The sequence below is a fragment of the Filicampus tigris genome, chromosome 7 (genome assembly GCF_054856515.1).
Source record: "Filicampus tigris isolate MCC_2025a chromosome 7, RoL_Ftig_1.0, whole genome shotgun sequence".
NCBI classification, from domain to species: Eukaryota; Metazoa; Chordata; class Actinopteri; order Syngnathiformes; family Syngnathidae; genus Filicampus; species Filicampus tigris.
The window spans coordinates 20,716,876-20,739,967 of NC_141223.1; the positions used below are offsets into that span (position 1 = coordinate 20,716,876).

Genomic DNA, 23,092 nt, shown 5'->3' on the forward strand with positions numbered 1-23,092 from the left:
TAGATCTATAATTGTTATATTTTTACAGTTTATTATATTATATGGTACTGAGCAGTTGACAAGCTGTGTCATATGCATTTTTGGTGTCCGTCGCAAGCGTCCCACATTGTCCCCCACAAGCATACTCCTTATCGCACATCTGGCGAGTTTGGATCTGGTCACTCTACATGCTGCCCTGGAAACACACTAGACATAACCACTGAATAATTGATGCACTTTTATATCAGGATGACTGATTCACAGGATAATGGGTAGCAACAACCTAACGAGTAAATCGAATGAATACAGTTGGGCAAGTCATATGGTATTTCAACAAGGATGTTATATGTTGCTGCGACCATTTCTTAGTTAGCATTTTTAAGCAGAAACAAAATATTTTTGTGAAAGTTTTGAGATATTTTTCAAAATGATTTTCTTATTAGGAAAAATGGTTGCTTTTGCCTTTTCTATTAGCAGTAAAACAAAGGTAGGCTTAACAGATTGCAGCCAGCCGTTTCTCCCAGTGAACTTTCAATCTAGGCTGATTTCATTTGCAAATGGTGCATCGCTGCCACCTACTGGTGGTTGTGCATCAGTCAAGTTGTTTCCAAGCCTGAAATGTACAATGGAGCAGCATCAGACCCTCCCACCGACATCACCACGGTGTGCGTGTGTGTCTGTTGTTTTTGTTTGATACATTTCCTGTTTTTTAAAAAAAAATTTCATTAACAATTTTTAATTAACAATTTGGACATAACTTCACACAGAAGACAAATAAAATAAAATAGACAGCAAATTATAAGAAAAAAAAAAAAAATTAAATAGGTAAATTGCCAGGGGGACATATTGAAAACATTAAAATGGGAACACAGTTTCACAGTTTTAACAGCTTTCTTATTTTTACAATGAGATATAGAACGTAAATATATCTCTATCTCTTTGATACATTTCCTGTGTTTGGCGGCGTGTCTGCTCGTGTGACGTGTTATACGTTCTCGACGCCGATTGACTGTCGCTGACGAGGGACGGATTGGGACTCCATGGGTCGTTTAAATATGCAGACGGGAACCCGTGGTGGTTAGGCGATACCCAGCTCTGGATAATACACTGTTTTGGGATTTTTATTACAATTTATTTTTTAAAAAGTTCATTCATAAATTCATAAATATGATCTAACAAAGGTAAAGTGCAAAGATTAATGTTTGCTGTTCTTATGACTTGCAATTGGGATGTTGTAAACATCTGTTGAGTATTTTAACAGAAAATTATTTGATTGTGTTGTTTTGAAAACCTCAAACTCTAGCGGGTCCACCAGACCCATGAACATTTGCTAAGTAACAAAAATACATACACCACAAAATTGTTAAAAAATAAAACTGGCATTGATCACAATGCGCCAGACAAGTTTAGACCTATGTCCGTTTTAAAACGCTGCATATATCGCACAAAGCCAGAACTATGGCTTGTAAAGGATTTGTGTTTTTGTTTGCAGGAGCAGCGGTCAAGGAAGGCGAGCATTTTCTGCTTCATTTACACAAGGTGCAGTGACGTCACCCAAGCACGCACTCACTGATGAAAAAAAGGTATCTTTAGATCTTCAGTCTTCTCAAGATGCTGGTCCCACTCTATACCGTGCTTATTTTTTGACAACATGGCCCATCTGATGGCCCATCTGATTTAGAAAAATGTTAACCCCGTTTTACCTGAAAACACGACTTATTTATGACATTACATTACTTTCACGTCTAAATAGAAGAATTCAAGTCACAAACACTCAAAATAAGTCACAAAAGACATTGACATTCACTTTTTGTTCTTTAATCCGAGATCATTCTGAACAAGCTGAGAAGCACACACGCGCGCGCACACATACACACAAAGGTCACAACAAACACATCATCAAGTGCGTCCGTTTGTCTTGTCCTTTTATAGCTTTTCTTCACTGATGAGAAAACCAGCAGAAAGCCAGCCAGAATAAAGCAGACCACGCAAAAAAAAAAACATGGCGGCCTTCAGCACCAGGGAGCGGGAGTGGGCATGGTGGCACTTTGTTGTCTTCTTTGTGAATAAAATTGTATTCTATTGTATTTGTATTGTGATGGTGGCATGGACACACACGCACGTACACCCCCACACGGACACACACAAACGTATACACACAATCAAGTACTGTTGAGTTCTTGGAGGCACCCAGTGCATATTAATGCTGGAGACATTGACGAAGGAGTTTTAGGGACACACTGAAAAGAAAAATTGTACAAATATGAAATTAAAGTTGAAATATTATGTGGGTGGGAAGTCATAAACTTATTTTTACTCATATTAAAACATTTTTTGTATTACATACAGTATTTTTCTCGGTAGACTTTTGTCTTGATGTTGCTACTTCATTCTTGTAAAATGGTGACTTTTTTGTAATATTTTTTTCCCTCATAACATTCTTATGGCATTATTATTTTAGTGGCTTTTTGTCATATTTTCTCTCTCGTAACATTGTAATTTTATCCTCATATACAGTCAACAGGACATTTTTGTCACAATGCTATTACTTTTAACTTTGGACTATTTGATGTAGTATTACACTTTTATTTTACTAATGCTACTTATATTGTTACAAGTTTCATTGTGTAAAATGAAAAAAACGCTCTTGTAATATTCCATTTTTCCTTGTACTATTATAATATTATTTCTTAAATTGTCACATTTTTAGCATAAAAATTCGACTTTTCTTTTGTAGTATTACAACTTTCATTCCTGCAAAGTAATGACTTAAGTCCTGGAAAATTGGGGTTTTTCCCCCAGCAAAATTATTTGCTATATTTAAGTTATTTTCCTTGTACTCTCATAATATCACAATTAACACGTTTACTCTTGTAAAACTAAGACTATATATTTTCTAATTCACAAGTTTTACATAAATCATAACTAAAGGGATTTTTTTTGCAATATTACAACTATTCCCCCGTAGTATTGTGACTTTATTCTGGTAAAATTCGGACTTTTGTCACGTAATATCGTAATATTGCAACAATACTACTACTAATTGTCTTAACATTTTTAAAATTACATTTTTTTTCCTGTGAAGAGTAATAGTTAATTTATGTGAATTTTTTTTTCTTGCATTACACAACTCTTAAGTAATGCTACCGGTATAACTTTATTCTCGTTAAAAATGTTAACTTTTTTCTTTCTTTCTTGTAAAATTAGGACAAGTTCGTAATATTAAAACTTTAATCTAAAATTATGACTTAATATTTTTAAATTACAATTTCTATTCTGTGAAGACGTTTACAATTTTTTTTTCTTGCAATATTAAACCTTTTGTCTGACACATTATAACTTTATTCTTAAAAAAAAATGTACTTCATTCATAAGATACTAAAATGTCATTTATTTAGGTACATGTTAAATATCGCAATAATGAAGATAGTCAACATCTATATTGCACGTTTTTCCAATATCGTGCAGCGCTACCCCATAGTACTACGACATTGTACTAGTACCATTATGACTTCTTTCTTGCAAAGTTACTTACTTTTTTTCCCGTAATATTATGACTGTTTTCTTTACATTTCAGTGTGGTCCCAAAACTCCGACTCAAATGGCCTCATGTGTATTGTTTCTTTACATATTGAGTTGAAAGTAGAAGGTGGGGTTACAGGATTACAATCTCCTTTAAAAACTACAGTTTTGTTGTTAGTGTAACAATAAGGTTGCAGCGGGAACCACCTTGCTGGTGTGTGTTTACTTCATAGCTTTTGCAGCCACGACTAGACTATCATTTTTTGTTACTACTAGACATGCATATATTTCAAACAGCATAGCATATATGGACCCTAAAAGGCTCAATGTACAAGCAAGAATGCATATTGTATGTCGGGGAAGGACAGAAGGGGGGCCTTGCATGCAAGCTGCATGGAATTCTAGTTCAATTGATTTGGTATCTTAGCAACAAAACGGATGAAACTGGAGATCAGCCACTGATGGGGAAAAAAACAAAACGTAACAGCCGAGGCACTGTAACGAGAAAATCGACCCTCCCCCCTCACAAAATGAGTTTTTACAATCATCGGATGTGGAGTTCTAATGTAAAATTCCCTTTTGTACACATGCAGCACACATAACCATGGCTCTTCAGGACTCATGTGCAAATTAGGTGCTTAATTAATCATAATAATAATATTAATATTAGAAAATGCCATTTCTGGAAAAATTGTGTGTGAATACTGGAAAGCTGAATGGAAAAACTAAGGAATTGTGGAATGGTAAGAAATGCTACTAAATGGAATCGAGGAAAAATATTGAAATGGCATGGAACGTTATGGAATGATATGGATTAATTGTGAATATTTGTGAATGATATGGAATGATGTGGAAGGATTTTGGTGAAAAATATGGAAGGATATGCAACGATATTGAAATATATGGAATGACTGTTGAAAAATGTGTACCGGTAATATGTAAATGAAAAATGTGGTGAAAATGTGGAATGATATTGAATGACATTCAACGATACGGAATGATGTGGATGTATATTCGTGAAAAATGTGCAATATTTTGGTGAAAAATGAGAAATTCATGGTATGTGAGTATTGAATTGAATGTTGAAATGAATTCCCAAGGTGAACCGAATGAGCTGAACATTTAGAATTTCGAAAAGGAATTATGCTGTTATGTTGAAGGTGTAACAGTAATTGCAAATGAATGGGGAATTTTACTGGGAAAAATGTGGAATTGTGGGAAAACTGCATTGTTGGAATGAGGAAAATAATTGGCGGGAATTTTTGGAATATGTTGAAGTTGGAATGATGAGAATCGGTCAAGAAATGTGGAAGGAGAAGCATGTCAAAAAACTGAGGAGAGTAGAATATAATTAAGTTAAATGGTGTACAATAACATATGTGTTACGCTTCCGGGCATTCACATAATAAATCATCTCTGAGTGCACACACATTTGCCCTCTCTTACACAAACACACATACCGTCACGCACACACACGCACAGTACATGTAAATGAGCTAAAGGTGAAATGACGAAAAAGGCCGTGAAGCACAGAGCTGGGCATCGTCTATCTCTATCCGTCTATAACTTCTGGCCGGCATTTCCGGCCGACCCCCGTGGTCCCAGTCCGTCATTCGTCGGCGACAGTCAATCGGCGTCGAGAACATAATTTTCGTGACACGCAGGTGCCGCACAACCAGACAGGCCGCTAAATAAAGAAAAATATCAAATAAAAACAACAGACACACGCACAGCGTGGTGATCGGTGAAATAAAAACTAAATGGGGCCGAAAGGTACACAACCTGTTTTATTTGTATTTTTTCTTTTTTGGGCCGCGTGTCAGGAGTGGGGTACCTACGTGTGACGTGGTCCCGGAAAAGTCCGTTCTCGACGCCGTTTGGCTGACTCGGACTGACCGCGCGGGTCTGATATATAGACGGGAACTCTAAAGCATAAACAAATGCTCAGCTCTGGTGAAGCAAGTGTACGTACATGTTGCAAATAGGCTGACGACGATACGGATGTTACTGTTTGGCCTCGGCCAGTCTATTGCTGATCTCTTTGTTCTTCTTGGTGACGGCCGTCTCCGCTGCGGCGGCTTCATCTTTCTTCTTGGCGGACACGGAAGCGGCCGCCAGTTTCTTCTCCTTGTTCTCCTTGGCCTTCTTCACAGCCTTCCCTGTCGTTGTTTTCTTTGGCCTGATGCGAGACGCCGGCTTGTCCGTCTGTGAAAAAAACCCATTCGAATGTAAATTTGAAAGAAAAAAAAAAAAAAAAATGGTTTAGTTAATTCAATTTGAGCATGCATCGCCTTAAGGTGTCCTACAGGGGTTTATGGGGGTTAGTGTAATGACAATTAAACAGCACAAAAAGGATCTTTTGTGCCTTTTCTTGCAGGGGGAGGAAGTGACATGATCAGTTCTACAAATTCTAGTAGTCTTGGTTTGTGCAGTATGTGACTTTCTTACGATGGATATAGAAAGTCTACACACCCCTGTTCATATGCCAGGTTTTTGTAAATAAGTTCAATAACCACCTTTAATGTGACCTTTAACCTGTACAACCAGGGATGGCGCTACACCGGGGTTAAGGGGGGCTTTCGAAATCTGTGTAGCACCAGTTAAGTCCCTCCAGCATTTGATTTGATATTCTAAAATATATTGATCAATTATTTTCTCAGCCCACCTAGGTATCGGTCAAGCACCCCTTTAGCCCCAGGAGAGAAAAAAAAAAAATCATGGAGCCGCCCCTGTGCACAACTCAATTGATTTTTTCCCCCCATCTTTTTGAGAAGGGAAGTAAATACAAGCAACTGAAAAATGCTATTGCACGAGTGTGCATACGCTCTTATACAGGAGCTGTGATATGGCTGTGTTTAGAATTGATCAGTCGATATTTAAAACTCATTTGAATTAGAGTCTCCACTAACCCATATTAAGTGTGCATCATTAACCCCAAAAAATGTTGGTCTGTTCTTTGCAGACATTTTAGACTTGTTTTGCTTTTTAGCAGAAGCCTGAAGGATTTTTGCTAACACAGGCTGCTATTTGACTACTCCCCCCCTTGGCAATAACACTTTTATGCATTTCTCCTATTTAGAATCTAATGTTATTCAATTCAATTTTTTTAATACAATTTCCCCCTCAATGTTGTGACTTTCTTCTCATAAAATAATGACTTTAAAAAAACTTCACAAATGTTGTCCGATAACATTAAGACCTTAATTTTGCAAAATTATATCTTGAAATGGATTGGTTCGAGGGTCAAACTGTGGCCCTTCATTAAACTTTTATGATGTTCGCTGCACATTGTTAACATTGTAAATTGTAAAAACAACAGTGATGACAAAAAGAATGGAAAATGATGGCCCGCTGACATTAACATGCTGCAAATGTCAGCCAATTGTTGATTTGTGTAGTGGAAACCGAAGTTACCTACTACATATTGTAAAATCAAATAATAATAATAATGATAATAATAATAACAATGACAAATTTTCCCTGCACGTTAACAGATGAAAAAGCAAACAAAAATCTCAGCAGGACATTGTGTCGTTTTGTGAATAAATTAATTCGTCCCAGGGTCTTCATCAAAGCTCTTGTCTACTTTTTAAGACAGGTGGTGCGATAATAAATTTGTTAAGCACTATACAGTATATACACGGCATCACCAAAACTGGGAGGAGGCCCTGTGGGAAACAATGTGGTCGTCTACAACTATGCATTTCTAGAATGAAGCCACAAAATTGTCATGAATGATTGACAGGATTAATCAAAAGAAATGAGGTGACGCAGGCAACCAGTGAAGAGGAGATCTTTAATATTTAAAGTAAGGTGTGGTTGTGTATGTGTAGTCTGAGGTGAGCCCCCATGCTTTTCTAAAATGGAAACACACCTGACTACAGCAGATTTAGAACAGAGCTGCTCTCAACCTCTGACACGTCCTACGAGAATGAGAGAGGGAGGGAGGGGCTACATGAAGACATGTTGACACACGCACACACAATATGGGGCAACTATTACCGTTATGGGTGGAAAAATGGAAACAGCGACAGCAACAGAGTCGATACAAGCCTAATACTTCCGCCAAGGCAAAACAATATCATACTATTTTACAACCAAAAAACACATCCACACATACCCATTATATTTACTGAGAAATGAAGTAAAAAAAAATAGAAAGGAAATCCTAAAGAACTGATTTGAAAAAAAAAAATTCATCTAAAAAATTTGAACAAAAGTGGAAATATATTTCTCGGCAATTAATTTTAAAAACCTTAAATAATATACACTCTGATTGTGAATGTTATGATATTTCATTTACATGTTATATTTGACCTTTTTGATAATCGTGCTAACAAACAAAATATCATATTATAAATTGTATTCACCAACTGTACCCACCTGATTAACATTTATGCATTTTTTTTAAGAACTTTTAAGAAAAGTGGAAATTACATCCTGGAAATTTTATTTTAATACACAAAATATTATATAGTATCATTATGAACAACAGCAAATTAATTTGTATTTCTTGATTTAAAAAATATCTACATTTTAAAGTTTTTAACAAAAATGGAAATAATCAAGGAAAATTCATTTTTAAATATTGAATAATATATAATATCTTTATATACAATGAAAAAATATGTATTTACTTATTTTATTATATTTACAAAAATCTATTTAATTACTTCAACATTTTAAAATATTGTTGCTTTCTCCAGCTATAAAACAAACTAAAAGATGCATTGACCCTTGTGTAATTATAACAAATGGTTTAAAAAAACAACAACAACACAACCAAAACTATTAAGTGGCCAGAATTACATTATAAATATCATTGTGGTTGGAATTTACAGAGATGTAAAAGTGCACGTTATCATATTGAAAGCTATTTCTAATATTTTGGTGACCCTTTTAACGAAGCAAAATAATAAACATCCAACATCCATGTTCATGCAGCTCTTGTACTGGGTCTCATTAGATTGTACAGGTGAGTTAATAATTTAGCCATGTAATGTAGGGATTGAGCGACTTAAATTCTTTGTAGGTGACTATAATGTGATTTGATACATTTGAGTCATGGTCGATTAATCAATGATGTCATTCATATTTTTTTTCAGCATAGTACAGATGTCTCCAACCTTTTTTGCACCACAGACCGGTGTTAAAGACCTTTCTGATGGACACTCGGGCACAAATGAAAACAAATCATTACAAGTACAATTCACCATAACACTGGCTGTAGTTGTTATACGTTGTAATGAGCGAAGGTGGGCATTTTAACTAAAGTTTTGCATCCGTCATTCGCCGATTTAACTCTTGATAAAGTTTTGCTTACCTTAACCACAATCCTGTGTCACATTGTTGCCAAAGGTACAATCCTGGTGGATTAAAATGATTCCTAGTCCTTGTGAAAACTGAAATAAATGATCCATTACCAGAGCTGGGCATCGTCCCTCCGTCCCCAAGTTTCCGTCCTGCATATTTAATCGACGCACGTGGCGCCAGCCCGCCCCTCGTCAGCGACAGCCAATCGGCGTCAAGAACGTAATTTTCCACGTCGCCAAACAAAGAAAAAATATCAAACGAAAACAACTGACACACACACACACAGAGCACACAACGCTCTTATTTTTTCCTTACTCGACCGCGTGTCAGGAGTGCGGCACCTGCGTGATGGTTGAGTCCTTTCTTGACACCGGTTGGTTGAGTCCGAGCAACTGGGACCGCGTGGGTCGATTAATTATGCAGGGCGGAAACTCGAGGATGGAGGGACAATGCCTCTTTAGAAAAATATAATGGGTTTTTTTTCTTTGAATTTGTCGTCTTTTTCTTCTTCTTCTTCTTGTCTTTTAGTGGTTGGCAAAAAACTTTTGGTGCATTACTGCCATCTTCTGAAATGGAGTGTTGGTGAAAATCCACTTCTGTCTGCTTAGTCCGTTTTTTTTTGTTTTGTTTCGTTTGTTTTTTTTAAGTTTCCCATCTATTGTCTAACCTCAGCAAAACGGGCGACGGATAGACGGACCAGTCCGTCGGTCAAGTGGAATGCCCAACTCTGGTAATTAGTGAGAGTCTTGCGCAATGTTTCTCTTCAACAAACCGGCCGTTCCGCAGGATGGCGTGTTGAAAGCAGAACACCGTAGCCAGGCTCCAAAAATTAAGAATGTCTATCTGTTCCACTGTTTCTATTTCATTTGTGTTTTTACGGTATTTGAGGATAGACTTGTTACTGGTCTAATTTTTGGTAAAATAATTTGACACGCTTGTAGCATAGGCCAGCCATTTACACTGACGTCAGCGTTGTGAAGCAACATTGTTGAATGAAATGACCCATATGATGAATAAAGTTCTTGTTAGCTCACTAGTTGCGACTGTGATGATAAAGCTAGCGAGGCTAAACGCTATGCTAGCATTATAGTTGGGCGACGGCAGCAGAAAACTATAAAAAAAAAAAAACCTGATTAGCAAGCTGACTAATCGGTTCAAAACCTAACGTGAACATTGTTAAAAGTGATAGCCAATGATCAGAGGTAGGCATTTTAATAAATTTTGCTGGTTCGTCAATCGTCATCCGTCATTGATCAGTCCAATCTTGTTCAGATCCTTCCTTAGATGACCTCGCTGTGTAAATATAGTGAGAGCCTTCAGAATGAAGTGTCCTTTATAAGCGTGCGTGTGTGTGCGTGCGAGTGCGTGCGCTCACCTTGGGTGGCTCCTTGCCAGGCTCGCTGTACAGGCTGCGTATCCTCCTGCGCTCCAGCAGCTTGTTGTCGGCCGGCTGGGCCTTGACCTGCTCGCCCCTGAAAGTGGCGCTGTAGCTGGTTTCCAGGCTGGTCTCCTTCTCGACCGGAGGTTTGTACTGAGACGCCGCCTTGATGGGCTTGACCGGTTTCACGTCCTTGTAGGCCTTGAACTCAGTTCTGCAAGACAACAACAACGCAATGTGTAATGTATTGAGTGGAAGCGCTTTGCTTTAGTGAAGGCTTCTATGTCCCTGGGGAGCACTTTGCCTTATAATAGTAACTAAATAAGTCTCAACATAAAACACATGCAGTGGAACCGCTGAGGCTGACCTACCCAAAAGCGGTGCAAATGTGCACAAAGTCAAACAAAACTTGGGAGTTCAAACTAGGGCTTGTATGTTTTTGAATTCTTTATTATCGTTGAGTATATCCTATTGATGAATCAGGTCATTAAATAAAAAGTGATTTTGCCTTATTAAACACAATAACATGTGTACCACTGCAGTAACATGAGTCCGTGTGGAAAAATAATCTCAGCGAAGCTTCGAGGCAGAGATTTAGATTCCATTTTTTGTTTTTTGTAATCAAATTATTTGATGAATCGTTGTAGTCTTAGTCAAACTAGACCTGAATGATTTTTAAAAACGAATTGCGGATAGGATAACAATTAATGATGTGATGATGAAAACAGAACCAGAAATGGAACATGCTGTAACTGCAACTACTGGTTTTGCATTAAGTCAAACCTCCGAAGTCAAACGTCCCAAAAGTGGTTCAAATTGAAGGTTTCTACAAAAAAATATGCACCAAAAGTGAAATAAAACCTAGAGTTCAAACCATTATCACGAAAGTCTATCTAATAGTACCACTTTTGGGACGTTCAACTTCGGAGGTTACACTGTGTGTTGTATCTGGAGCCGTTTGTGTTAACGGTCTGAAGTGAATACAGGCCACTGAAGCAATACGACATAAATATTCAGCTGGTTTCTGCTCATGGGCGTCATATTGACCGTCCACTGTGTAAAGTGCATCAGCCTGGCCATGATGGTCTTTCCACCTAATAAAGCTTAACTGCTCATCACACTCTATTCTTATTCATGTCTTAAGTGGAAAGAGAAGATCATGAGGCTGGCAATCTCTGTGCTACCAACCCCCCAACAGGTTATTGAATTATTCAGTCTTGGCCTACATCACGTTCATTAGGATGTGGATGCAGGAAGCTAGCGCTCCACTGTGATTATAGAGAGCAGCACGCGTGATTACTGAACACACACAGTCTTTTTGCTGGCTTCATTGGGGCTTCATACAACATTGATTTGGTAGTGCTGGAAGGGAGGCGCAGGAGGGAGGGGACAGATCAATACAATTGCCTTATCTTTACGGAAATATCACTCACAGAGGTCATGGGAGTCTTGTAAGAGGAGAATGTGCAATAAGCCATGTCACTGCGCTACTACATCTTGCTAATATGTAGAGCACACAGTAGCATCTTGAATATGATCCTGTCATATATTTAGATGTTTAGTGTTTAAAGGCAAAGTGCTGTTGACAAATTATATACGTTATGTACATTGTAACTCATTAAAAAATACACATTACTCGGGCTGCACGATATTGGAAAAACATGCGATATGCCATATGGATGTTAATCAAGCGATATTGATATTATTGTGATATTTAACATGTACCTAAAGAAATTAGATTTTTCGTACAATTCTTAGTACAATTTTTTCATGCCGCAAAATAAGCAAGGTCAATGCGTTCTTTTTTTAATTAATTGTAATTCCCCTTGGTTGGCATGAATACATTATCAAAAGAGTTTGTTTTTAATTAGAAGAAAATATAGACTTTGTCAAATTAAATGACATTGGATAATTTCCCACGGCACGCTAAAGTGCCATGGCACTATTATTTTGGATTTTTTAAATTTTTTTTATTGTATTGAATATTAAGAATGGCATAATTGCGCTTGTCTAAAGCTGATCTGAACTTCATATTATCCAGTTTGTCATTTTATTTGAATATAGATGTGTCGGGACAGGAGGATTGTGCTCAGTGAGGGAAATATTCAGGCCCACCCTGATTTATCCAGGCCCACCCATGAGCCACGTCCTGGCTCCGCCCCCGCATGACACACTGGTTGAGAATCACTGCCCTAGATAATGTCCAACTACTGGGTGGCGATGTGCTTTAAGCTTGCATCTGATAGGTCAAATTCAGATAAAAACATACAAGGAAATTATTGCATGTCTTTGCGATATGCATATTGCATAGGCAATTATCGCGATATCAATATTTCTTTCTGTGTACAGTATTGTTTAGTCCTACATATACATATAGCCCTACATATTCATACACCTCCAATATCAATTTTCTGCGAAAAATGGGGGGGTCCTTTTTTTGTTTTCTAAATATAAAAAATATCTGGGAAAAAAAATCTGCGAATAGGTGAATCGATGTGTGCCATCCACGAGTACGAACGGTCAACTCTAATGTTAGTATTAGATTAGTAATTGTAATTTATCATAATGCAACTTTATTACTATAGAATATTAAATTCTTTTATGATGGATGATAACATCAGTAGTGAAATCATTAAATGGACAAATAAAGGCCTCAACCCTTACGAACACCTTACCCTCGATGCCAGGTACTCTCTACAGGTGATAAATACCGTGGGAAATGTGGTATGGAATTAAATATAACAACATATGATGATCCAGTATAACACAATATAGATGAGAAAGTGATGTGGCATTCAGTGACCCTCTGTAAAATGACATTCTGAAATGCGTAAGTGAGGACATTTTCAGTATCCTCCGTGGGCTTAAAAAATAGAAGAAGGCTCTAAAGACGTGTCGGTTGTCTTGTCGACGTTACCTGTAGCTGCTGCTCGAAGTGCTCATGGTCTGCTTAATGTGTCTGTTGAGAGCGTCTGCGGCCGCCCTGCCTTGCCCGCTGCCGGCGGGCGCCTCTTGGTCTTTCCTCTCGGCAGACTTGTCTCTCCTGGCCGGCTCCTTCGCTTCCTTCTCCTGGAGCTTCTCCTCGATCTCGCTCTTCTCCACGCCGGTCTCCATCTCGGCTGCCACTCGCTCCGTCTTCCCCGCGGTGGTGGTGGGGCCGGCTTTGGGGATCCACGGGTGATCGTGCTTCTTGGGGATGGGCCACGCTTTGTAGTCCTTCTGGTACTGGGTCTCCGGGATGAAGGGGCCCGCCGCTGGCTGGTACTCGTTCCTGGGTTTACAGCTGGGCTCCGGACGCACTTTCCACGCCTTGAAGTCTTGCCGCATGACAGAAGAGGAGGCGTCCGAGGCGGCGGCGACGGCGGGCGGTGCCTTGGCGGCCTCCTGCTGGCACTCCGAAGCGGCCCCCTTCGGCTGCTTGTGCTGGACGTCCGAATATTTGGTGAAGACCAGAGGCACGGCGATGTCCGCCTTGTCCAGCTCGCTCCAGAAGCGGTTGATGCAGCAAGCCCGCGTGATGCACGGCCACGCCATGATGCTTTCTGTCCGCGGCGGTGCTGATACGGGATCGTTAGCGGGCTTCACTGCTCGCTGTTTTCCCCCTGCAGGATGTCAGAGGGTTCGACGGACGTGCTGAGGCTGCACGCGGCAAGACGACCCCACCCACGGTTTGCACCTGAACGCAACTGCATGGTTAAGCCAGCAGAGGGAGGACGCAGCACTTTACTTTGGGCAGTCTTCAGTTGGAGGACATTATTACAAAATACAGAAACATGCACCTGCGGTGGAAATTACAATTAAATTATTTTAGCCGTCTAAAGTAAATTGGATTACCTAAAGACCGCAAATGCTCTCTAGCAATCTTTAAAATGGCGTTTTAGGCACATCAATGGTGAAAAAACAAATCACTTAGAGACCCCGGCATACTCGCGGTTCGGCACCCGCTCCCCCCAGTATTTCCATCCATCCATCCCTCCATTATCTGAACCGCTTACCCTCACGAGGATCGCGGGCGTGCTGGAGCTATGACGAACAACCTTGCCACTCACAGTCGCACCTAGAGACGATGTAGTGTTCAATTAACCTACCACTTTGATACACACTGCTGAAATAAGATCCATCCATCCATTTATATGGTCCGGTTAGTAGTGCTGTCTCACAGTTCCAAGGTTCGCGGTTCAAGTCTTGGCTTGGGCCTTGTGTGGAGCTTGCATGTTCTGCTTGTGCTTGCATGGGCTTTCACATGCAAAATATATCCACTTAATGTTCATTCAAAATTGTCTATTGGTGTGAATGCAAGCGTGACTCATGCTTGTTTGTCTACATGTGCCTTATGATTGTCTGGCAAGCAGTCCAGTGACCCCGCCTCTCGCCTTGAATCAGAGTGAAAAGCTCGAGCTCATCAGCATACTTAATGAGGTTAAATACTCCAGAAAATGCATGAGTAATTTATTGTGCACATTAATGCAACATTGGCTTGTAAAAATGTAACACACTCGGCAAATTAGATATCAGTATTCTGAGTGAATTGAGAAACATTTAAAAAAATAAAATAAAATACTAAATATCAGTGATCAAAAATGACTCATCATGAGGGAAATGTTGAACAACATCAATCCAATAATTACGTGATACACGAAAAAAATGCTGTGTTGTAATATTTAAAGTCATTAAAGTAGCTACAATAACTACAACCCAGCCTTAGTTTTGTGTACCTAATAAACTGGCGGGCAAGTGTGTAATTGGTGCAGCAGTTTCTTCTTGTGGTCTCCCTTCTCTTGGACGGGCTATTCATATCGCATGTAATGTTGCTTCATTTCATTCCATTAGCAAGTCAATACTTTTCATGTTTTTGGACACCAGTAAACTGCACACCACAAGATTTCACAATGTGTTTGTAAATATGTGAGTACCGGTAGATTTTTGTTTGTTGGTGTGCCGTAAGATTTTGCAATAAAAAAAATGTGCCTCGGCTCAAGAAAGGTTGAGACGATGCAAGGTGCAGACTGTTGTGGTGTGCTCGGGAACAGAAAAGGAAGCGTGTACAAAAATAAAAATGCTCACGTTGCTCACTTGATTGAATGTCCTGACATGGCGCAGCCTTCGAATGTCACTTGAAAGGCTTTGTACACTAAACACAAAAGATGGCAGTTAAGCGGCAGTCTAGACCCAAAATGGAAGACTCGGTTCATTTGGCGGCCACCTCCTCCCCAGGCTCAGCCTCCGGCTCGGTCTCGGTCTCGGGCTCGGGCTCGTCCTCGGGGTAGAGTCTGCAGTACTTGTCCACCATGACGTCGAGGTCGGGCTTGACGTGGCCGTTGACGTTGAGCACGGCGAGGCTGCGGTTCCACAGCTTGGCGGGCACGGCGTCAAGGTACGCCCGCAGCCGCTCGCCGGCGGCGGCGCCCTGCTGCTCTTCCATCCTGAGCACGGGCAGCGTGGAGAGCACCTTGAGGAAAGCGTTGACGTTGGGGAAGAACTTGATGTCGGGCAGCTGCAGCGTCTCGTGTATGGTGGCGGGCAGGCGCACCTCCTTGCCACGGTGCTTCCACTTGATGCGCCAGCAGTGCAGCTCGGCCGTCAGCGTGTCGGGGCTGGGCAGGTCGGCGCGGTACACGTCGGCCGAGTTCTCCTCGCTGGTGTTGAACTTCATCTGGCCCATGATGGCGGGCACGAGCGACAGGCACTTGAGGACTTTGAGGTTGACCTCGGAGAACATTTCCTCCACCTCCTGCATGACGCTGTGGATGACGGGCAGCGTGACGTACTCGCGGTAGTAGGCCTCCGCTTGGATCTCGCCCATGTCGGCGGCGCGCTGCCTCTGAACGAAGAGCCGGGGGACGCGCACGGGGATTTCGAGGGAGGCGGCCACGTTGGCGGCCTCCTCGTACCAGAACTCGTGGTACACGTCGATGTTGTCGTTGACCTCCACGAGCGAATGCATGACGGCCGTCAGGCTGTTGGCGGCGCAGAAGGCGTCCAGCGTCTCCCCCTGAAGGTTGCGGCCAAACGCTCGGGTGAAGGTGAGGACGCTCTTCAGGACCACGGCGGTCATAACCATCTCGAAGTCGGCCAGGGTTTCGGCGAGGGAGTAGGCGGCGGCCGTCGCCGCGCCGTCGAAGGCGCCCTCGCCATTGTGGTGGACGGCGTCCAGGCAGGCGATGAGCGGCGGCAGGATGTCGAGGAGCACGTCGAAGACGTTGTGTCGCTCGGTCCAGCCGTCGCCGCAGGCTTGATGGAGCGCCGCCGCCTTTTCGTCGCTCTTCTGGTAGTGAGCGGAGATGCACGCGGCCAGCAGGGACTGCGCCGGGGCGCCCTTGAAGAAGGCAGCCAACCGCCGGAGCGTCTCCATGAGCACCTGCACGTTGGGGAAGGGCAGACTGTTGGCCAGGTGGATGTTGAGCGCCATGCGTGAGCAGGGCATGTAAAGGGCCAGCGGGTACTTCTCCATCAGGTGCACGGCCACCGCCTTCATCTTGGTGGCCGCCGCCCCGGTCACCTTGTGCGCCTGCCCGCGGCAATCCTCCATGACCAGCCCCCAGCGCTCCGTCAGCTGCGCCTCCAGACGCTCCACCAGCGCCAGCTCGTCGCCGTCGAACGGCACAAAGTCCAAAAACTCCTCGCGCTGGACGTTGTGCTGGTTGACGAAGCGCAGGAAGAGCGGCAGGTGCTTGTCGCCGCCAAAGTCCACCAGGTCGTCGGTGACCAGCGAGAAGAAGCGGCTCTCCCTGGCCTCCATCAGCACCTCCTCCCTCACCGTGTTCTCACACACGTCCAGGAGCTGGCACAGCTGCGCCGAGGAGAGGAACTCGCCGTTCACCGGCGTGACCTCGAAGCGCTTCCTCAGGGCCTCGTCTCCGGCGTGCATGCGGTACTCCAGCAGCGCCTGGAAGTTGTTGGACAGGTTGTCGCCGGCGAGACCTTTGAAGGTCTCCAAGGGGATGCAGCGTTTGGCCAGCGTCAGGACCACCTCAAACAGGGAGCGCAGGTAATCGCGCAGCTGCTTCTCCTCCGCGGACATCTGCGGCTCGTCTGGGATCTGATCTTCGCTCTCCTTTTTGGACTTCTCCGCAGAGGACGCCACTAAGGAGTTCAGAGGGGGATGCAAACGGGATTGGTAATTCACGGGTTACGACGTGACACCACTTTCGACAAGAAACTAAATGCTTTGGCGTTAGATCGATGCCACAACTACCGAAGCGTAACGTCAAATACCGCTTACAAAAATGTCTTTTCTCGCGTATGTAATGTGAATTGCCACGTACAAAAGTGTCTCGCGTGTACAAAATCGTCCACACGCACGCAGAATTGAGTTTCTCTTACGCTTGCTTCTTCTCTCTACTATGCGTACAATACGCTGATTCACGCTTGTGATTCAGGCGTCATAATTGTGCCACAATTCTTAAGCAATCGGGAGTCGGACAGTAGGGCTAATTCTGATTGGCTGTTTACTATCCAACCGTAACTAAGAAGGGGGGAGAAACCGGAAGAAGAAAAACTGCTGGTATCTCAAGGGACAATAACGTTAAGCCAAACAAAGATACTTAGAAAAAAAAACATTGTTTTTAAATTATTACCACAACAATATACCACACCCTTCCACCGACTGTTTGTGTTTGAGGCTTCCTGGATGTCGTACTTTCTGCTGTAAAATTCGATTGGATAGAAAACAGCCAATAGGAATTAGCCCCATTGTCCGACTCCTGATTGGTTAAGAATCGTGGCACAATTATAACGCCTGAATCGCAACCGTGAATCAGCATATTGTACGCGCAGTAGAGAAGAAAGCGTAAAAAACGATCTTATGCGTGCTTGTGGACGGTTTTTGTACACGCGAAACACATTTTTGAACGCACAAAACATGCTTTTTGTGCGCGGTCTTTCCCATTACATACACGCGAGACACATTTTTGTGACATTACGTAATTGCGGCATCGAACTAACGCCATAAAATGCGTCACACTCTCTCAAACGGAGCTGTGTCTTATCGAACTGAATCGCGATCTCACTGAATAAAGGCGAATTGTTCCACGTCAAAATGTCCTGTCCTTGAATTGCATTGCACCTCGTCTATAAAGCTGACTTTTCCAATGTAGCCCCAATTTACTTACACCTTCTTTCCTTGATTCGTCTTAGGTCCTCCTCCGTCTGAAAGCAAAAGGAAGATTCCAAAATGACAAGTTTAACTCACAAAGGTTGCAGTTAAAGATGTGAGTGTTTTGCCACTCACAAGCTCTTTGATCTGCTTGCGGTGTCTGACGTGAGGATTCGCCAAGTGGCTGGTTAGATCGAAGATGGTGGGAATGGCCGTATCCTTCAGCACCGTCCTGTAGGGGCTCTGACACAGACGAACAACTCGTGGACCTTTTCACCCTGACGTCGCACGTACTTCAAACCATCTCGACTCGCACCGGTAGAAGACAAAGCCTTGCATTTCATTGCACCGTTGAGAAATTGAATGAGAAAACGGGGTCAACGGTCCAAAGTACTCAGAAGCACCCCGCTGCCTATTGTTTCCAAACATTATGAAAAAGGTTGATAGATTTGGACAATGAATGCAAGCGTGAGGTACTCACCGTTTTGTACACCAGGGCCGGGTCAAAGTGTTTGGCACACAATCTGTAGTGCTTGTTCAACTGATCGGCGGTTTTGGCCTCCAGGTCCGCTCTGCGGCAGTTCTCGACCCAGATTCGACATCTGTAAACACGCAACACGCACTTTGTTGACGTCATTTCAGACACAGAATACATTCTTGGATTACCGCCGTCCCGACCGACATGGGAGCTTCCGAGGACGTGAAAGGGTCGGAGGACAACAACAACAATGATGATGTGCATCGCAGGGGTTTCTCTTACGGTAGGTACAGTTTTGGTCCTCTCACATATATTGGTGTAATTGTGAAATGATTGCAACGGTAGTGAGGCGGAACATGCCGTGGCAACCATTTATAGGACAAGGCGAGACTCGCGACAACATTGCTGTCCAATGACCAATGAAAATAAGTTGATGGTTCTTTTATTTTACACTCATGGCAAGTATCGAACAAACAGTGATTTTGTTTCCACATTGGATTACAAAACCATAACCACGTATCTTCTCACACGATTTAGGCAGTGGTTATTGTGCCGTGAACTTCTCCAATCGGTCAATCTCCGGAGCATGGAACTCTTGGCCTGCCGTGTATCGGCTATTTTACCGTGATTGCAGTAAGTTGGCCGGGAACTTCGGGAAGTGGTTATTTTAGCGTGACGTGTAGGCTGTCGTGTTATGGTTCTAATGGCTTCCATATTAACTGGCTCCCGATTCCATCTGTGGCCCTTAGGACATGTCAGTCCGGACATTGCCCATTAACTTTGTGATTGCTAATCATAACCTTACCTGAACTTTGTTCTTTTTTTTAAATAGGTAAAACACCTGAAATGTTCTTAATTCTAACACCAACCTCTTTTTTTTTTTTTTTAGAATGTTACCTCTTTTTATTATTAACCTCCTACTTATCCTTACCCTAACCTTTTATTTTTGTGTGGACCTAGTCATTTTGCCAATTATTTTGGTTTCACAATCTACATCGAAAATGTTCCACTGTAGAACTGTTCAATTCTTCAATAAATATATGAAACAAAACTGATCATTTACAACTCCTGACTGGCTGCAAGAAATTGGAAACATAAAATAAATTAAATAAAAAGGTACAGAGCTGTAATCTAACCAGTGGAATAAAGCAGCACCTTCAGGTCGACGGCTCTACCCACTATAACACGAGCTGGCACGCTTTTACCAGCGCAGAATTTGTTCTCGCACGAGCGGCACGGTGGTCGACTGGTTAGCACGTCTGCCTCACAGTTCAGAGCTCGTGGGCTAGATTAAGGCCCCGGCCTTCCTGCCTGCGTGCGTGCGCGCGTGCGTGGGTTTTCTCCGGGTACTCCGGTTTCCTCCCTCATTCCAAAAAAACATGCATGGTAGGTTAATTGATCACTCTAAATTGCCCCTAGGTGTGATGTTTGTCTCTGTGTGCCCTGCGATTGGCTGGCAACCAGTTCAGGGTGTACCCCGCCTACTGCCCAAAGACACCTGCGATAGGCTCCAGCACGCCCGAGACATGGGTGGATGGATGGATGGATGGATGGATGGATGTTCTCGCACGATTCACGGAAAAATGTGAGGTGGCCAGTTGCCAGTCACTGCAAAATAATCACTGCGTACAAAGTATCGTACAATTGTGCTATTGTTATCAAAAATACCATGATTGTATCCTTATCATGCCACTCCAAAATACGGATGTCTCTTAATTACATCCACTTGCATAATCTGATGATATCTAATACAAGAGTTAATATAAAAATAAATTGATTGCAGTTTGACAGGTGCTACATGTGGGCATGAATTGTTATGATGTTGAGCTACACTGCATCATTTTGACACATGTTTTTCATAGGGCTGGACCGATAGTTCAATATCAATATATATATCACGATTGACACATGATCGATATCAATGGAAAATGCCTTGGATAAAACGTTCGATAGAAAAAAAAAATTGAAAACAAACACGATCGAGGCATGGTAGGAGCGCGCATCAGCCTCCAAACACAAAGAAGTTGAACCAACGAAGAGGAAGACGCAAAACCAACAAAGAAGAAGCATTTAAACCAACGAAGAAGAAGCAGCTAACCCAACGGAGCATGCAAGGTAAAGTAGTCCTAAAACGGTTGGTCAACTATAATGTATGCACTGCAATAGAGTATTAGTTGTATTAACATTGAATGAAGGCTAATGTATGTGTATCAACAATATTGCAACTAACGCAAATAAGCATTTAGAAACACTATCATGTGAAAAACATCCATCCATCCATCCATCCATTAACTATACCGCTTATCCTCACAAGGGTCGCGGGGCATGCTGGAGCCTATCCCAGCTGTCTTTGGGCAGTAGGCGGGGGACACCCCGAATTGGTTGCCAGCCAATCGCAGGGCACACAAAGACAGACATCCGCACTCACAATCATACCTAGGGGCAATTTAGAGTGTCCAATCAACTTACCATGCATGTTTTTGGAATGTGGGAGGAAACCAGAGCTCCCGGAGAAAACCCACGCAGGCACGGGGAGAACATGCAAACTCCACACAGGGAGGCCGGAGCCGGGATCGAACCCACGACCTCTGAACTGTGAGGCGGACGTGCTAACCAGTCGATCACCGTGCCGCCATGTGAAAAACAATACTCTCCATTTTTTTTCAATTTTTTTTATTTTTACGTGAATGGTGTTTCCATGTTACAGACATTGCATTAACGTGAAAATTATTATTATTATTTTTTTTTAATTGGACCTGTTTTTCACAGGTCAGCGATGATTTACTATGCACTGGTGGAGGAGAAACTGCACAGTCCGCTACATAACGATGTACACAAAAACAGAAATGTGCAAAAAAATGAGTCTTTAAAAAACGATGCAAAAAAGAATCATGATAAAATTGTGATCGTGATTTTATTTTTTTTTAAATCGGGATATGATATTTGTGTCAGATCGCCCACCCCTAATATCAACCAATATGAAAATACTTATATGGTGATACTTTTCAGTCATATCGCTCAGCCCTAGTTTATCCGATTTTTTTACGGTGGCCGACAGGGTCAAATGTGCTGGAAACGGCCGAACACTGGGGAAAACAAACAAACAAAAAAGACAAAACACACACGTACAAACTAAAAATCAAACAACTGCAAAACAAAAACACTGCAAGTAAGAAACGCTGCGAACGACTAAATTCTGCAAACACAGGAATGATGCAAACAAAAAACCATACACAAACAATAATAAAAAGAAAAAGAAACAAAGAAAAACTGCAAGAAAGTAAAGCTGCAATGACTGCAACATAGTTTTTTGTTTGCATCACTCCTGTGTTTGCAACGTTTGGCCGTTTAGAGCATTTCTTACTTTCAGCGTTTTTGTTTTGCAAATGTGTGGGTTTTTATGTTTGCATGAGCGTGTTTCTCTCTTTTTTTTAATTGCAGTATTTTTTTTTCAGCGTTCCTCTGTTTGCAGCGCGTTTTCCCCTGTCGGCCACCGTATATTTTAATCCTTATTTTCACCTTTTCATGTGCATAAAATGCAATTATTTAAGAAAATACATTACGTTTTACAGCCGTGAGTTGTAAAAATGGACCACACGCGATGTGTTTACACATCAACACCTTTAGTTCTCCCCTAAAAGTGATGCCCTTATACTGACTGCAAAACACTTCCCGGATTTAGGTATAAAATATTGTATCTTACCTCTCGGGGTCCCTCGGAAAGCGAAAAAACGCCAAATCGGACTGTGTACTCTTCCGTGTGCAGTTCGGGGCCGCACAAAAATTCGGCATGTTTCAAGCTAACTAGTTAGCAAACTCTGCTACTACTCCTACGTTCGACTAACTTTGTTACCTTTTTAAAAGTCGTTTCGTTTGTAAACTCAGATCTGTCGAACCACACAGATCACGCTTCGCTGCGTCTCACAGGACAGCGTACAATAAATAGTACCGGAGCTCAAAAGCGTGCCATTTGACCGTTGTTGAATTTCGAGAAACGCTGAACAAAACGACAATCTTTCACGAGAACGCAGTTCAGAACCCGGCTATTGATTGGCCCGAGACAAACTCAGAGCACAATCATTGGTTAATTCTACGAGACTTTGACCAATCATAGCACAACTGAAACCTCCTTACGTCAATGTATGTCACAGAATCACAGTTTCTCAGTGGTGCCATCTACCGGTGATAGGTGACAGTAACGTGCGTTTTTAAGTGCATGTTCGGCTTTTTGTGTGATCATTCGTAGATACATATGGTCGGCTCTAAGCGACACTGCGCAATGGGTAAACCAAAATTATGGCACCCGTGTCACTATAGATTATTAAAT

At 42.2% G+C, this 23,092-nt stretch overlaps 2 protein-coding genes across 4 annotated transcripts; both read right to left on the bottom strand.

The window, feature by feature from the left end:
• Positions 1-1,775: 1,775 nt before the first annotated feature.
• Positions 1,776-14,471, bottom strand: map6b (microtubule-associated protein 6b). Of its 2 annotated transcripts, XM_086035850.1 has the most exons (4): positions 13,110-14,471; positions 10,190-10,406; positions 7,376-7,424; positions 5,577-5,706 (listed from the first exon to the last, which is right to left on the bottom strand). In XM_086035850.1, the coding sequence occupies exons 1-3, from the start codon at positions 13,724-13,726 to the stop codon at positions 7,380-7,382; spliced, it is 879 nt and encodes a 292-aa protein (XP_085891976.1). In that variant the 5' UTR covers positions 13,727-14,471; the 3' UTR covers positions 5,577-5,706; positions 7,376-7,379. The 2 variants fall into 2 exon arrangements, with proteins under 2 accessions (XP_085891975.1, XP_085891976.1); XM_086035849.1 differs by lacking the exon at positions 7,376-7,424 and having other exon boundaries at positions 1,776-5,706.
• A 154-nt stretch (positions 14,472-14,625) lies between these two features.
• thap12b (THAP domain containing 12b) lies at positions 14,626-22,834 on the bottom strand. 2 transcript variants are annotated; one of them, XM_086035847.1, is made up of 5 exons: positions 22,469-22,834; positions 18,769-18,889; positions 18,423-18,530; positions 18,304-18,340; positions 14,626-17,275 (listed from the first exon to the last, which is right to left on the bottom strand). In XM_086035847.1, the coding sequence occupies exons 1-5, from the start codon at positions 22,555-22,557 to the stop codon at positions 15,381-15,383; spliced, it is 2,250 nt and encodes a 749-aa protein (XP_085891973.1). In that variant the 5' UTR covers positions 22,558-22,834; the 3' UTR covers positions 14,626-15,380. The 2 variants fall into 2 exon arrangements, with proteins under 2 accessions (XP_085891973.1, XP_085891974.1); XM_086035848.1 differs by lacking the exon at positions 22,469-22,834 and having other exon boundaries at positions 18,423-18,619; positions 18,769-18,888.
• Positions 22,835-23,092: the final 258 nt, after the last annotated feature.

Coding starts and splice junctions, on each gene's coding strand:
- map6b (XM_086035849.1), bottom strand. CDS start 13,726: ATGGCGTGGCCGTGCATCACGCGGGCTTGCTGCATCAACCGCTTCTGG. Junction 10,407..13,109: donor ACTTCGAGCAGCAGCTACAG/GTAACGTCGACA, acceptor GTTGTCTTGCAG/AACTGAGTTCAAGGCCTACA. Junction 5,707..10,189: donor CTGGCAAGGAGCCACCCAAG/GTGAGCGCACGC, acceptor TTTTTTTCACAG/ACGGACAAGCCGGCGTCTCG.
- thap12b (XM_086035847.1), bottom strand. CDS start 22,557: ATGCCGAATTTTTGTGCGGCCCCGAACTGCACACGGAAGAGTACACAG. Junction 18,890..22,468: donor TTTCCGAGGGACCCCGAGAG/GTAAGATACAAT, acceptor GCGTGTTTACAG/ATGTCGAATCTGGGTCGAGA. Junction 17,276..18,303: donor ACGAATCAAGGAAAGAAGGT/GTAAGTAAATTG, acceptor TGAACTCCTTAG/TGGCGTCCTCTGCGGAGAAG.